This window comes from Molothrus ater, chromosome 17, assembly GCF_012460135.2.
Source record: "Molothrus ater isolate BHLD 08-10-18 breed brown headed cowbird chromosome 17, BPBGC_Mater_1.1, whole genome shotgun sequence".
In the NCBI taxonomy this organism is placed as follows: domain Eukaryota; kingdom Metazoa; phylum Chordata; class Aves; order Passeriformes; family Icteridae; genus Molothrus; species Molothrus ater.
The window spans coordinates 14,949,870-14,966,822 of NC_050494.2; the positions used below are offsets into that span (position 1 = coordinate 14,949,870).

General features: G+C 45.4%; 1 protein-coding gene across 3 annotated transcripts in view; it reads left to right on the forward strand.

The window, feature by feature from the left end:
- Window positions 1–1,280: 1,280 nt before the first annotated feature.
- Window positions 1,281–16,953, forward strand: part of PREX1 (phosphatidylinositol-3,4,5-trisphosphate dependent Rac exchange factor 1) — a 120,006-nt gene continuing 104,333 nt past the window's right edge. For 2 of the 3 annotated variants that reach the window (XM_036395777.2, XM_036395778.2), the window contains exon 1: window positions 1,281–1,581. In XM_036395777.2, coding sequence (XP_036251670.1) covers window positions 1,417–1,581 — 165 coding nt within the window. In that variant the 5' untranslated portion in view covers window positions 1,281–1,416. Of the gene's footprint in view, window positions 1,582–4,159; window positions 4,196–16,953 lie in introns of those variants that run through there. The other variant, XM_036395779.1, reaches the window with a different exon arrangement.

Sequence of the window (16,953 nt, forward strand, 5' to 3'; positions counted from 1 at the left end):
ACCGCGCTGTGCGGGCTGTGTGACCGCGCTGTGTGACCGCGCTGTGTGACCGCGCTGTGTGACCGCGCTGTGCGACCGCGCTGTGTGACCGCGCTGCGCTGTGTGACCGCGCTGTGTGACCGCGCTGTGTGACCGCGCTGTGTGACCGCGCTGTGCGGGCTGTGTGACCGCGCTGTGTGACCGCGCTGTGCTGTGTGACCGCGCTGTGTGACCGCGCTGTGTGACCGCGCTGTGCTGTGTGACCGCGCTGTGTGACCGCGCTGTGCGGGCTGTGTGACCGCGCTGTGTGACCGCGCTGTGCGACCGCGCTGTGTGACCGCGCTGCGCTGTGTGACCGCGCTGTGTGACCGCGCTGTGTGACCGCGCTGTGCGGGCTGTGTGACCGCGCTGTGCGGGCTGTGTGACCGCGCTGTGTGACCGCGCTGTGCGACCGCGCTGTGCGACCGCGCTGTGTGACCGCGCTGTGCGGGCTGTGTGACCGCGCTGTGTGACCGCGCTGTGTGACCGCGCTGTGCGGGTTGTATGACCGCGCTGTGTGACCGCGCTGTGTGACCGCGCTGTGCGGGTTGTATGACCGCGCTGTGTGACCGCGCTGTGCGGGTTGTATGACCGCGCTGTGTGACCGCGCTGTGTGACCGCGCTGTGCGGGTTGTATGACCGCGCTGTGTGACCGCGCTGTGTGACCGCGCTGTGCGGGCTGTGTGACCGCGCTGTGTGACCGCGCTGTGTGACCGCGCTGTGTGACCGCGCTGCGCTGTGTGACCGCGCTGTATGACCGCGCTGTGCGACCGCGCTGTGTGACGGCGCTGTGCGGGCTGTGCGGGCTGTGTGACCGCGCTGTGCGGGCTGTGTGACCGCGCTGTGTGACCGCGCTGTGTGACCGCGCTGCGCGGGCTGTGCAGCAACTCAACACACTGTGAAGTGCGGAGGGGGGCAGAGGGCGAGGTGTGTGGGGCCTGCAGCGCACGGGGGTGAGGGAGTGCGTGTGGGAGGAGATGGGAGGGTGCGGATGAGAGGCGATGCGTGAGAGGGGCTGCGTGCGAGGAGGACACGCGGCTATGAGGGTGTGCTGGACGTGGAGCCGAGGACAGGCGACTACGAGGGTGCGCGGGACGCGGAGATGACAAAGCCGTACTGCCCTCGCTCTCGCCCCGCCCCACTGCCCTCCGCCGGCCCCCGGGGCCGGGCTCCGCCGCCTGCGCCCGCCCCGTCCCTCCTTCCCCCCCCCCGCCACCGGGACTTCCCTTCGCGCTCTATTCAGCGGTGCCGCGCCGCTAACCCGGCATGTCCCGCAGCCGGGCTTCGCCCAGCGCCCGGCTCCTGTAACGCCTCGGCCCGCGGGCGAGGCAGGGCCGAGGGGGCCATGGGGGGCTCCTGAGGGAGCGGGGAGCGGAGCGCCCGGCCCGCGCCGCCACCATGGAGCCGCCGCCGCCGCCGCCGCCACCCGGCGCCCCCAGCGCCGCCGAGCCCGCCGGCTGCCCCAAGGACGCCGACCGCCAGCTGCGCCTCCGCCTCTGCGTCCTCAACGAGATCCTCAGCACCGAGCGCGACTACGTGGGGACCCTCCGCTTCCTGCAGTCGGTGAGTGGCGCCGCGGGGCTGGGGAGCGCCCTCGGGGGCACGGCGGGGCCGGGCGGCGGCCGGAGCGGCTCCTCCCGGCGAGGGGGCTGCAAGTTGTGGAAGTGGCCGGGGCCGGGGCCGGGGCCGGCCGGCAGCGCGGGGCTGGCAGAGCCGCGGTTCTCTCGCCCCCGGCCCCGCAGCGCTCCCGGCCCAGCGGGGCGGCAGGAACCGACCCGGGAGTGGGTCTGCTCTCAGAATGCCTCCTCCCTTTGGTTGTTGTTGCTGTTCAGAAGTTCCTTTTACGCTCACTTGGAAAATCTACCCTTACTGTCAGTTGTTTATAAATAAATACTGTACATGTATCTTTGTTAAATGGTAAACATAAATTTGTGATTGTGCCGGGTGTGTCTGTGCATGTGGAAGCAATTATACCTGCCTCTGAAATTATTCACGGGCTAGTTCAGAAGAAAAAAAATCCATCTGGATATTTCCATTTTCCTATGTAGGTTCTAAATGTGGAATTCATCTGTGTACCACCACACTCCTGCAAATAACTGGAAGAGCCCGTAGTAAAAGTTTCTAGATAACAAATAGATATAGATGTAAAAGAAAAATAAACTAGTGATCACACAGCGATCAAGAATCAAAGCAAAGGAAGTCTCTGCAGAGATTTCTAAAAGGTTGTTTCTAAAAGGGCAGAAATTCTTTCTGGTGTTTTTCTAGATAAAGACTAAACTCTGGTTTCATCTAAAAGCGCTTAGACCCTGGGCGCCTTTTGACCTGTCCTTCTGGCAAGATTTTTCTTTGTTTGTTTTTTAAAATTAGTTTGTCTTCAGTGTTTTTCAGATTCACCAAAGTGGAAAACTGTCTAACATAAAAGATAAATGGCAAGGATGTGGTTGTTTTATGAACTGGTCTCTACTTGAACCCTCCTCTTCTCTCTCCAGTAATTGACTCCGAGCCTTTAATTTGAGTTTTCCAACTGAAGTGCCAGTTAGCTTCATTTAGAACTGTGGTTCTGTCTCAGTGTAAGGAGGTTTTCTTCTGAGATGTAGAAGAGCCCCACCCTACAGACAAAACAAAACAAAACCAAAATCCGTCAGAAAACTCCTCTGTCCTAAGTACTGAATTTGAGATTTTGTTAGCTGCAGGCTAGAAGGTAGATTCAAGCTACATATATTTTTAATTCCAGTTCTTACAGCTAAATGTATTCATAGTGTTAGCTAAATGGGTTTTTCATGTATTAAAAAAGCAAAACAGGTCTTTTATTTATTTGTATTTGTTAACTTGGCAGTTTTCATTGGAGCAGTAGTGAGTAATGTGCCCTAGGTAATGGCAGGAGACGATCCTGGTGGAGCGCACTCGCTGCGGTCTTGGCTGGCACTGCTGGCAGTTAGGGCCCTTCTGAGGCACTTTGCCACCAGGTGTAGAGTGGCTATAGTATTATCTTGTGGTGTTGGTTCTGGAATAAAGCACCGAGGGATAGGATCTTCTTCATCTTTGGGCCCTAGTTTAGAGCAGCATTCATACACAGGCTTAACTTCGTGCACATGTCAAATGTTCATGTGCTGTCCTAAATGATGTCAGTTTCTTCAGTCATTGACCTACATCTTATGGACTGAATCTCTGTACAACTGCTTTCTTAAAGCTGAGTGTTGTTAACCCCAAGGAAAGGAGAATGAGGATCTACTGCAGCATGTGAGGGTAAAAGGAGCAGCAGCGGGATGAAATTTTTAAAAATAAAATTTGGAGTGTGAAATATTTTCTGCATAAATTATGTGGATGGCCATAACTCAATCCTTCTAACAAAACAGCCCACAAGAAAGAATTCTGCCCCACCTCCCACACTGGACAGCCGATACAGCGTGCAAGGATAACATCATCTATATAATCACTGGGACTAGATGCAAAAGCTTTGCTTTAGGACACTGATGAAAGTACTGCTGTAGCCCTGGGACTGTATTCTCAGCTGTGCTTGGCCTCACAGGAGGCCACCCAACTCCTGTTTGCTGGCTCTCCTGAGCGTGCTGGCATCCCTGCTCAGGAGCCGCCCCTCCTTGCCACTGGATCTCTGTTTCCCCAACTCGTGTTCTGTGTGGGCAGCACCTACCCAGCGCAAAATAAACGTACACTCTTGTACTGCCTGGGGTAATGGACCAGGTTAACACTCCAGTGTGACTGGCAAGGTTAGTTGTTTTGTCCTTAGTGTGAGTTGTACTGAAATGCTTTGTACTCCATATGATCCAGATGTAATTTTGGCTGCCCTCAAAGACTGCTGTTTTGTGCAGGAGAACTGCAGTACCCCGATCTTCTGGAAACTTGTTCCTGTCAAAAAGGAGATGAGACAGATGTGGGGTATGGGTTCCTTTGCCTAAGAAATGTCGATAGCTTGGGTTAAATAAAGGAAGGCTAAAGCTCATATCTTTTATTATCATAATGAATTTCCCCCAAGTAGGCTGAGACAGCTGTGCTTGTATGAGGGAATCTGTGCTCTTGGTTAAATATTTGCTATTGAAGCCCTGGTCCTCATTAAGTGTTCTCAATAAACAATGCTTTAAAAAGCAAACAGCTAAATTCTATGGGTTTATTCACAGCACTGAAGATGCTTGCTAGCAGCAGCTTCCTGTGTTCCCTGGTAATGTACAAGAATCTCTTAATTATTTAGAATCTTGTAAGTATTTAATACTATGCGTTTGCAAATGAATCAAAATAACCTCAGTTCACTTACAGTATTTTAATCTTAGTTTTAGGAGATGAATATATGATCATGTTTAAGGAAAGGTTTCCTTTTTCTTTTCTTTTTCTATATTTAGAAATGTTTTCCCACTAAGATGCAGGGGAAAATAGGTTCATTATTAACATAAGGACTCAGCCCTTATTTGCTTTACCTAAAAGATTGTGGTCCATAATTTGCTTTCATAAATTAATAAAGTGAGTATGTAAAGTTTAATATAAAGCATAATTAAAGTTATAATTAAATAATTAAATATATAAATAATTAAAGTGATAGAACATGGAGTTCTAACTCTCTTCTACCAGCTCAGAGCTGATGACCTGAAGTTACTGATTTAGTTACGATTATACACACACGATATGGTGTCCTATTTTGTTTGCCATTTTGTTAAGCAGGGATGGTACTATTGCTAATTATGGAATTATTCTTGAAGAAATGCTGTGTAACTCAGGAGTATTAATAGACAATACAGCAGTTATGCAGCTGTGTTACTGGCTGTACTAGTACATTACACAGACAAACTTTTTAAGCAGCAGGGAGAACTGCATGGAGCAGATGGAAATGTATTGCTGCTAACATCATTAAAGAGCTACTGATCACAGAAGAAGCAAAGTGGAAAATTGTTAGAACCTAATGGAACTTTAGTAAAAGTTTCAGGAGTAAGATAAACGTCAAAGGCATAAAGACAGATAATTCTGTTCTAAGTCTCTGGTGTGATCATAAACCATAAGGATTTTCAGTATCCAAGCTTTAAGATTCAATTAATCCTTTGGCCTCTTTTAACTCTGTAACATCTACAGAAAGTTTATCTTGTCCTATGTAATTTTGTAAATACCTCTTTCTCTTTTTTTGGATCACACGAGGTGGTAATTTAGTTTGAGTGACCTGCTGGATAAATGCCAGCAGGTGTCTGGTGGCATGCAGCCCTGTGCAGGGATGTGGGGCTGCCAGCGCGCTGCTGGAGGTGCAGTGTCTGCAGGCTGCAGCCCTCGGGCTTAGCCAGCCTCTAGGTGCCTGCTCTTGCTTGGAGTGTCACTTGGTACAGAGAAGTCATGCACAGTTTGTTGGGGAAAGAAGGGTTGTGGTGTGTTTGACTGTTCTGTGGTCATTCCACAGAAACCCAGTCAAATCTGACACTAATGTTTCAGTAGTTAAAGACCAGCTCTCAAGTAAGGAGACACAGGAGCCCTGAGCGATTTCAGACATACTTGTCGACCATCATTCTAAAAACAGATGAAATGGTGAACACACAGCAGTTGGCAGTCAGGTTTTTAAGAGGTTTTTTTTACCATTTTGTAGATATAATCATGAATTACATGTGGAAGTGTTGGAGCAGTAGTTATCCAGTACGCTGGGTTGCAGTGGTAGGTATTTTGTTGCATCACTTTTTTCCCTCATATTCATCTCATCAAACATTCAGCTCAAACCTGCACATGCAGCTCCCACAGCTTAGATAATTGCAAATATATAAAGCCAAATGGTTCTCTACATTGTATATATATGTCTCTTTCATCTTTCCAGATACAAACCATCAACTTGTTAATTTTAATGTCAGAATGACAGGATGTATTTTAGCTTGAGCAATTGCTGCTTGTTCTGCGCAGGCATGAAAACAGTAGGAAAGGTGAATTGTTACCAGATAGGTATCAAATTGACAAGTAATTGTACCAATACTACTTTTAGGTTTTATTGTCATGCATTCCTTTATTTTTGTATGAAAATTAGAAGTCCTCTTCAATCCTATCAATTCTATAAATGGTACATTAGGACATGTGCCATCACATAAATTAGCCCACATGCTACAGACTCAAAATATTTGTGTTTTGCTCCTCTTTCTTGCTTGCCTTGTAGGTGTAATTGATCTGTCTCTGGGTTTTGCACTCCACCCATCTTGAAACATGATAAGCATCACAGGCTTTGTTTGGTCTTCCCCCCCCTCCTTCCCTTTCTATTTCACAATCTTGTTTGCATCCAAGATGAGGCTCTGGTGCTCTAATAGAGTAGCAAACAGACCATTTGTCTCAGCCGTGAGCTGTGGTTTCCTGTCCTACCCTGTTCTCTGCCTGTTCACCCTCAGTAGATACAGATAAACACTGATTCTGGAAGGTGAACCATATGGTTTGGGTAATGGTGCTTCTTTATTAGGAGACAGCGAAAAGAGCATTCTTGGGAGAGGAAGGAGATGGGAAAGGAAATTGCTTGGAAGTGATCTAAATTACCTTTGCTGATCTGTTACTTTGGGTCAGTTGGTCACCTACAGCCAGTTGTTAGAACTGCAAAAGATGTTCTGTTTAGTTTTAAAGTCACAGAGCTTTTTTTTTTTTTTTAAGTCTGGTTCCTGATGTATGCAAATTGAGGAAGATCACGGATTTAATTTTAAATGACATGTTTGTAGCCCTTCTGGTTGTAAAGCACGAATTGAAGATAGAACATTAGCTAAACAAAAATGCTTCTGAGTTTTTGGGGGCTTTTGTTTTGACTCTTGAATTTGAGGTTGGCAGTTCTATTAGTACAGTTCTCTATTTAGACCAAGTGTAGTGCAAAATCAGCAGCTAAAGGCTGAAATGCAAATAGATTAAAAGGTTTTTTTACTCCAGATACAAAGAAAGAAAGTGAAGAAAACAATCTGGATGTAGATAGATGAAGCAAAAGTGAGACACTGAAAAGCAAAACAAAGCAAAGAGAGAGCTCTGAAAATATTTATTCATCTGAGCCTGTGGTCTAGAGAGCCCAGTTTACAGCCATGGGTCTAAGATCAGGGCTGGAGGATCCAGAATACCCGGGTTCTCTCCTGCTCTGAGCTGTATGAACTTAGTGTGTCGCTTTGAATATAGTGTGCTGAGCCCATGCCTTTTGCAGTGAGGCTTTACAAATCAGTTACATAGGAGTTCAGCGGGTTTTTATGTGAAAAAAGGTGTTTATTCTTTTTGCACTCTCACAGAATTTCCATGGTGAGAAAATATCAATAAATCCCCTGTGTAGTTTCACCAGTTTTCTGCCATACAGGTGAGAAACTAATTCCTCTTTGCTTCCCTTAACTCATTCCAGCTTGGTGTGCATCTGACCCTTTTTACCCTTTATCTCAGACTTACTTTGGTCTTGTTCCATCCTTTGGAATGAGGTGTCTGACCTCTTTCTGGCTCTGCCTGTCTCCCTCCTCTTGGTTGCTGTGCTGTGATCAATCAGCCCTTTTGCAGTTTGTCCCTCCCTCTCATTTCAGGCACGCCAGTTGCTGTTTGAACATGTGCCATGATCTCTGAGGGAGGAGGGAGTGCTTGGCTGCCCTGGGCTTTCCCAGAGCCACGCTGGTGCCTCTGCAGCAAACCTCTCCTGTGATAGCACTGTGGGAGCTGAGGCAAGGGAGGGACAAAGGCCCTGGGCTCTGGTAGAAAGGGCGTGGAGATCAAAAAGTGAACCAAGCATCGCAGAGAGCAGAGTATCGCAGCTGCTCCATACATAGCTGGATGCATGCTTGATTTTACAGCATTTTCAGCTGATATTTGCAGGAAGCAGACTGATACTCATTATGGGAAACTGGTTTGTCCCTAAATATAGGAAGCAAAAAAGTTTAAAAGCTTTGATAATTTTCTGCTCCCTAGGTCACACAGTATTTGTGCCATAGGCAGAAGTACTGGTTTGCAGGGGGGGAGAAATGAAATTTTACACTGTATCATGGAATCATGAAAAGTAGCCTTGGAGAGAATCTAGACAAACCATCCCATCATGTTCTGATATGGAAAGATGTTAATTTCTGATGGATTATCCTGGTGTTTAGATGTTGTTAGTATTAAAGATGTCTTCTTAATGCCTAACATAATGTCTAATCTTCTAGTGCTCTTTTTTCCTTTGTGTCAATTGCTTAAATATTTCAAGAATGTTTTCACATTTTGCTTCAGATTATGCTAAATTGTCAAATTGTTTCATTTTCTTTCTCAAAAACTATTTAATTTTACTTGTGATAATTCCTGTGCTGTTATCTGGATTCTGTAATCTATTTGTGTCCTGAACTCTAGTGCCCAAAACACCAGGTGCAAGGCACTCCCAAGGCTTTAGCAGTACCAAGCGAGGCAGCGGATTACTTACAGGTTTTGTACAGTATACAGAGTATTATTGTCACAGGAGAGAAAGATTTGCCTGAGTTTGTACCTGCCTTTGGGAGCAACTCATTGCTCACACCAATAACTGGGTGTCAGCATAAAGCATTTATGGGAGCAGTCACGTATTCAGACTCCTGGGGGGTGCCCTGGAAGTGCAACGCTGACCCCTCCTAAGGGGTAGAGGGTGATGTGTTTGCAGGTCCCTTTCCCCCTTTCCACATCCTGGCACTCCCAGAGGGTTTCTGAGGCTTGAAAAAGCAGGATCTCCCAAGTGCATTGTCTGCCTTTGGGCACCCAGATGAGTCTGGGACAGATTAAGCTTTCAAGAAATTACTTATTTCTGTTGCCTGTTTATTGTTTGCTTCAGGCTCTTACAAGAAAACATAAAGGGACTGTATGATTTTCTGTCTTCTTTCCAGCTGTAGAATCCCTTTTCTATTTTTGTTTCCCCAATGGATTTCCAGCCTGCAATGGTAAAGGCCTTGCACATTTGTAGTGTGGTTTAGGATGTAAATGACAGTGTATCTTTTGGTTTTGATGATGCTTGAAATTCCTGTGCAAATGGCAGCCTGTCCTTGTTACCAGGAGTGGGTACAGCTAGTGACAAGAAAAGACTTGAAATAAGCAACCACGTCCTTTCTCAATTGGTTACAAAGACTTCTTGTGGAGCAATGCAATTCTTGCAAAGCCATCTCATCTAGACTGAACACTACCTTTGACTGCTTTTCCCTTCTGTGCCACGAATTGAGGCTTGGACTGGGGATTGCACCAACAACATGCCTGAGATCTCAGCAAAGTGTTGGATTTAAACATTGCTGCAGATGAAGAGTCCTTTTTAATTACCCAGTCGGGCATGATTAAAGCTTTCACACTACCTCTGCAGGTGTGAGTGAGTCAAGCTGTGGCAGACATAGAGAACTGCAGTGGATCTGTTCTGGGGCAGAACCTCAGGGTGGCTGTCTGGTTAGAACACCTTCACCCTTCTCTAGATGCCATTCATGTGAAGAGACATTGGCTCCCTTTGAACTGCAGCTCTCAAGAGCAGAATAAGAGAAAACAGCTCTGTGATGAGAGAACAGTTCCTTCACCCTTCCTAATGAGTCTTCCTCCTTGCTTACACAGCTGAATGCCATATGTCAGGCCAGGAGACACTGAGTGCCCAAAGCTGAATGTTGCTCTGATAGGCCACTTCAAGCCTAGGGACAGAAAGACAGAAATTACTGTTCTGGCACTGTGGGGCTCCTCTTAGGCCTGTCTGCCCTTTCACCCAGTGCTATCAGCACAAGAACTTGTTACAAACCAGCTGGCAATGACACTTCCTACAGTTCTGGAAACAGTGACAATTTTATGTCGTGTATCTTTGAGTTGCAGAGGGGGCCACAGATTCTGAATCCTGATTATTTAAAAGTTGGTATGACATGATGGGACTGTGGAACTGAGTTACAGGAACATTTAGGTTCACGTGAGGATACTGGGTCATTCTCAGTATTCTCAGCTATTCCTACTGCAGAAATTATTTTTATGGAAGCATATCAGCCATACAAATAATAACTTGTTGCAGTTAATCTGATGTCTCATGACTCATGGAGTAGATTTTGTGACCATTCTTAACCTTTCATTTTGTACTTCTGGTTTTGCTGTGGTCATTTCTTGTGCCAACAGGTTAATTTGTTGGTTCCCAAACCACTTTGCTTATCTAAAATAAGGACACCTTTTTTTTAACAAATGCAGTTGTTTAGTCCTTAAAAAAATCTTTGTAGACTAGTCTTAATTTATTTAGCTCAGTAATACACTTTCAATTAAAACAAAAAGAAGGAGCAAACAATCTGATAGGCAGAGTGCTGTTTATATATTCCCTGTGGATTTGTCAGTTGTTAAGTTACCACTAGCTAAGGGATAGGACCAACATTTCCAGGGCTCCTGCCTCAAGCATGTGTTAGGAACTGTTTCACTGTATGTTTTGGGCGTGGAACTTGATGTGATCGGGCCAGGGGCCTGGCTTGCACTTATCAGGCTGCTGGTTTAGTTGTGAACCAGAGCCTGCTGCCAGTGACACCAAACCCACATCCTTTCTGCTGACATGCCTTGGCCCAGGGTGTCAGAATGAGCAAGTGCTGATGCCTGAGAGGCACAGTGCTTGCCCCTTCCCTGAGAGCACCTCTTCTGCAGAGAGGTTGCTACAGTCCTTTGCACCGGTGTCACTGGCTGCTGAGCTTGCCACCAAGGAGTGATGCTTATCTTTGAGATCTGAGCAATTTACCAAGAAACAGCTTTTAACCCATGACTCTCAGTTTACCGAATGTCTTCCAGATGTTTACTACCTTTGTACATGACAAAATGGGCCTAGATTAAAAAAAAAGGCCTAACAACATCATCCATACCCTCTTACACCTTCTTTTATCTACAGTAAATCACATTAGTGATAACACTTCTGTCTTGAAAGTTTTGCCTGCTCATGCTTCTGGCATCCTAGCATGGTTTGTCATGGGATACATAAGGGAAACACTTGTCAGGAAAGAGGGGAAGACATAAAAGGTTGCATTCAGGGGTTATTTTGGATGCTGAGGAAGCTGACAATGAGAGGAGTTCCCTGATATTCAAAGTGTGTGTGTCACTGGTGGAGGGCCTTGCTTAGGTGGCAGACTCTTGATAAGAACTCACTAAAATGCAAATTCTTATCTCAGGTAGGTAGATGGGTTTCAGCTACATAGCAAGGTCTCTGATCCCATGGGACTTTCTGTTTTATCTGGCAACTGCTTTGAATGTCACCTCACAGGGAGCCTTGGCTGTCAACCTCATCACAAGGTGGCTACTGCCCCTTCCATTTTGTATGAAGGGGCAGTAACAGAAGGCTGTGAAATTTTTAGGACTCTTAAAACCTGATTCTTAAATAGCATCCGTGTTGTTGTGGGAAAATTGGACAAGCTTAATGTAGGTATGCATGAGTAGGCTGTGTGCTATTTAATATGTAGGTCACAGAGGAGAAGGCGTGGACACAGAAGTTTATCTGTGTTGTTAGACCTGGTCAGTGGTTAATGCCCTGTATTGTTCAGCAAGAGACTTAGGCTACAAGTGTAGTAAACAAAACAGTGCCAGTCTTTACTCTTTGGCCCTGTGGCCAACTGGCATGGTCTGGTCCTGCCTTGTGGTGCTGAACTCCAGTCTCCAGCAGGATGGCTGCATTCGGGCTGCCTCCTGGGATGCTGCTTGGGCGGCCCACACTGGCACCATGCCTGACACTTGTTTGGGACAATGCTAACAGGCCCGGGCCAGAGAACGCCAGAAACATTCTCCCAGTTTTCTCCCAGAGCTGCAAGGCTCAGGTGCATGTCCTGGCCCTGTGGGCTCACCAGTGGAGGCATGGCCTAGGTCCCACCCCAGGCTCTGGCACTTGGTGCTAAAGCAGGATTCTGGTAGATTGGAGCTCAGACGCAGTGCTAGCTTTTCCTTGAGGGTGCTGATGTGGGTGGTGTTACTTCTGATGCTTTGTTATTATGTGAAAGTTCTAGGTGCCAGGTCAGAAATGCTAGAAATATGTTTTATCAGCCTTCCTTAGATTTTTGCCATTACTCTCTTGCCATCATTACTTGGGATCTTTTATTTTGTTCAATCTGTGGAGGAGAAGACAGAAAGGAAATACAGTTTGAATGGCTGTCAACTACTTCAGGACAGTGTGAAAAGGAACTGGATGTTAATTACCCAAATCAGTGCCAACATTGACAGTTGTCAGCTGAGATACTGTTGGCTGAAGGTACTTTGGTCCTTCATATGAAGGATGCTTGATCATTTCTCTTTTATTTACTTCCTTTTTTATTGAAGAAAATGAAAGACTTCAAATGATAATCACTGGACACTTGCATATAATTTTTTACCTCATATCCCTCTGGGTGCTGGAGGTTCTGTTTGTTGTATTACTGAAACTGTGCTCAGAAATCAGTTCAGATTCTGAGAAGCAGCTGTTTGTGAGGAGAGGGTGTTGACAAGACAATAATGGCAGAACAGTGGGGGAAGCTTTCCAAAGAGCTGCAGAGTGCATTTGCTTTGAGCACTGGTTTGTCAGAGGCATGATCCCTCAACAGGAAAACGAGAGATGCATATTGGGGAGGAGACACTTTTCACAGAGTTTGTCTCCTTTGTTGGCTCTTTAAAATCTATGTGGGAAACTACCACTGTTACAAATACATGTCCCATCCTCTGTGCTGGCACAAGTTGTCTGTTCACACAAGGAGAACATGTTCTGAAAACAAACTTGTCACTAAGTAAGTAATGGTTTTCAGGCTATATGGACCAAAGACAGTGTTTTTGGGAGGTATAGGTGAAAAGTGAGATTTACCAATTAAGTTATTAAGAGCAGAGAAAAGTACCATGGGAGTTTTTAACCTAGTCATTAAATGGTAGAGAGGACGTGAAATACAGTGCATTGAGTGTTGCAGTACCTGTTTTGCTGGGCTTTTTACTGAGTAGGCCTTCAACTTTGCCAGCACCGAGCTCCCAGTGTTGTACTGTATTCAGTCCTCTGGCTGTGACATTGCCTCCATGTTCTTGCTTGCTACTGCTTTCCTTTCCAATGATTGCAAAGCCCTTGTGCAAGGACAGAGAATCTTACCTGTAGATGGCTTTTTTCACTTCTGTGCATTCATCCTTCAACACTTAGAAGAAGCATTTGCCAGAATAACTGCACTTTAAAGTCAGGAAACAAGAGCAAGAAGCATTTAGAAACAAAACTGGACCACTGGAATTGAAAGTATAGTCCAGGCTTTTGAACTAAACACATTTGGAAAGAGTATTGGTTTTAGATAAATGGAAGGAGTCAAAAAGAAGCACAGATCAATACTTCTGCATTGAAGTAAACACTTCTGTGGTTAGAATGGGTCACTAAGACATATGACATCCTTACATAATCTTTCACTATTCACTAGCTATGGTGGTTCTCTGACAAAATCAGCTGTGGACAGTTCCTGTTGTTATAAATTAACACTTATGCACAGTTTTTATTACTTTGCTTTGATGTTTGTTGTTGGTTTGGGTTGGGTTTTTTGTATGTTTGCCAAATGTGGCAATTACGCAGTGAGCAAAACAGTCCCCGAAGAAATGTGTGTTTTCCTCTTTTTGACTGTTAAGCAGGTCTTTCTTTCTCTAAGTGTGCTTGGCTTCATCTTGATTTTTGGCATGGTGGACAGATCAAGCTGATGAAACTTGCTAACTTGCTTTGTGGAGTGACCTGTTGGTGAAGGGTGCTGGAAGCTTTCTGCAGTTATACCAAGTAGCAGAGGAAAATCAAAGAAGAGGGAATATGTGGGGTGATGCTCTGTTTTGCATGATGCCTGGCAGAGTGCCTTTTGGGTATTCTGCTACCCCTACAGACTTCATCCTGAGGGGTGCAGGAGCCAGGAGGGGCCGGGAAAGCTCAGCCTGTTCTAGCAGGTGCCTGCCACCTTGCAGTATCAGCACCTTCTGCTTGTAGAATTTGAACCATGAACAGCAAGGTACATCTGGTATTTCCACTGTGACCTCTGTTGAAAAACAGCTAATATGCATCTTGACATGAAATAAAGCTAGAAAGAACAGCCAGGCTCTTAAGGGGCTTTGACTGTTATACTGTGCATGCACTGTGTCATAAGAGATCCTTTTGCACAATACAGGCCATCTTTCTTAAGCAGTTGCACAAGAAAAGCCACAATATTTGGAAAGCAAAGTATGAATCAAAATTTTTACAGCATACAGCCAGAGGAACTGAAATTTGCACACAGCAAGCAAGAATTAAATTGCAGTGGCAGCAGTTACCATGTCCAGGTGGTGTGTGGAGGCAAGGCTGCATGACATCAGTTCTCTTTTAATGTGGCTCTGGGCGAGCTGCTGGGGCAGCATGGTATCAAAAACCAGCTCAAACCAGTGGAAAGAAACTTTTCAGACTATTTCACTTAGAGAAGAAGAAAATTTTGTTGTGAAGTGCATTAAGAATAAAGATACTGGTTCATGCAGCACTTTTTTTGGCTGGATCTTCTCAAAATAGAGCACCAGTATTTAGCAGATGGAGAAACTGAGGTGCAGAAAGGCAAAATAAGTTGTACAAAGGGTGCTGATGAAGTAACTAACAGAGCCTTGTCTCCATTTCTTACCTTCTTTAGAAGAAAAAGCTGAGCAAAAGATGTCACATAAATGATGTGAATTTTTTTGTGAAATAGTGCAACAAGAATGTTAATTCTTCAATTCAGTCTTCTGACATCCAGCTGACACATCCTTGGCAGTTAGCACTCGATGAATTGGTGGTCTTAGCTCAATCCAGGACTGTTAGGCATAACCAGAGGCAGTCTCTGTGCACAAACAAAGAATCCATGGGGATGGGAGGCACTAACAATTCTCCCTTCTGGGAGAACCTCTGCTGGATGCAGGAGATTGTGCTGGGAGGGTCTTCCTGCCAAAGTGTTCCTGTGTGAACATAAGGTGTAGATTGTAAGTCTTGGTCCTTCAGGAACTGCCAGTCAGTGCCTTCCCAATACTCTCAGAGAGTAGTAAAAATGTAAACAGAGAAGCGATCTTAGGTCTCAGAATTACTCAGTGGCAGTTGTCTGAACAGTGATGCTCGTGCTAAAATCTCGGCAAGTCCAAGTGCAAACACTTGGACATCTGGTTTCATGCTTGCCTAGTCTGTGTCTGTGCTAGCTGCTGAAACAAATCGTTCTCAACACTATGCGGAAGTACTTTTTAAAGCAGTAAGGGCAAGCCTGAGTTCTGCAATCAAGCACACATTGAGCACAAAGGCTTTAAAAGACAGAAACAAAGTGGAAATGTCTGTGGTTTGAATGTACAGCTCTACAGGGATTTGAATGCCCCAGCATTCACTAGAAAAAAGCAGTTTGGTCAAGCAAGGTAAAACTCTCTAATGCCAAGCTGAATCCAAGGTGAAATTTTGAAAAAGTTGTTACGAAAGTCAGTATCTAGAACATTTCACTTATGTGCCTTCTCTGCGCTTCTTTTTCTTGGTGAGGAGCTGGAACTTCAGAGATGCCACAGAAAGGAAGTTTCTTCCTCTGTAATTTTCTATCTCCAAGGTTCAGACTTGAAGTTTGAAGGTGAATTAAAGAAGTATTTTAATCCTGAAATTCACCATAGAAACTTCTCCTCTGGGACAAGAGCATTTATTTTTGGTAGATTTCATACCCCTCTGCACAATTCCAATCTTCTAAGGCTTCACCTCCTTCCTTTTCATTCATTTTAAAGATAGCTCTTCAGTCCATGCTTGTTGGGTGTTGTCCTTAAAAATTCTCCTTATTTTCATATAAACAGATTTTTGTTCACCAGCTCTGACTCTGAGAGGTCATGACTACTTTAATCAAAGTAACCAGTACCAAAATAAAAAAGTAGCCTGATACATCTCTGCAAATCATGAGACTGTTGAACTATTTGTGTAAGAGATTGGTGAGATTTTTAATGAGGCTGGTGCGTGGAGAGGTGGAGTAATGCCCTCATGAGAGCACTACTTGCCTTTTCTCATGGCAGCCGATGTGACCTGTCTAGAAAACCAAGACCTGCTGAGACACCTGCTCTGGTGGGTGCTGTAGCATGAGGTGGGGCTGGACTGGTTCCTCAGTTCCGCATCTCTGCACCACTGCAGCATCCTGTTGCGTCTTGTGTCCCACATCACAAACCCTCCGCTGTCCCCACAGTCTATTTCTGTTCTGCTTCACTCCAGCAGTTCGTGAGGTGGGGTGCAAGTACCTTTGTACAAGGGCAAAGAAAAAAGAGAACGTGGTGTTTTCAGCTTCCTGCTGGAGCAGGGCACTGCCGCTGCTGCATGGCTCAAAGGAGATGGACAGGTGAAGGTCCACCAGGACTGGCTGATGTAGAACATAATACAACATCAATATTGTGCATGATTTGAGATCATAATTTCAGTATTGGCCATTGCAAGCAATTGGAAATGCTGGTGTATGTGATGTGCCATTATCCTGGAATCCATATTTCATTTAGTTATCTTAGAGCGCACTAGACCAAACCTGAAGATATCCCCACCAATTTCACTCTTACTCACTGCTTAGAGCTTTGATTTCTGTTTGCAAGCATGTTAAAGTGAGATGACAATGCAATTATTGCCATGCCTGTTTGCCTGGCCCCAGTGCTTGGGGGTGCAGTCCCACACTGTCAGTGGTTGTCTTGGTTTGTCTCCTCAGCTGCTGCAGCCTTCTGTATAAATGCAGCTTAAAGGCTACAGTAGCTTGTTTAAATGCTTAAATGTTGAGTTGTAGAGGGCAGTGTTTAAGCAACAGATGCAGTCTTGTCAGAACAGAGGTCTAACCTTAAGGAGAGGAAGGAACAGAATAGAGGACAAAAATTGCTTCAGTCTTTTTTAAATCAGTTTGCAAATGAGAGTCACAGTCCTTAGCCCAAATGCACATTCATTAACAGTTTGTAGTTGACTCGGAGTTGGCAGCTGGAGTGGCTGAGGATTAGGCACTTGCCTTGATTTTTAGAAACAAGAAATGTTAAATACAGATGATATTTGAGTGGCAGTTTCAAAGGAGGAAGAGACATGTGCTGTCTTAGTCTGGTTCTGTTTTCTAG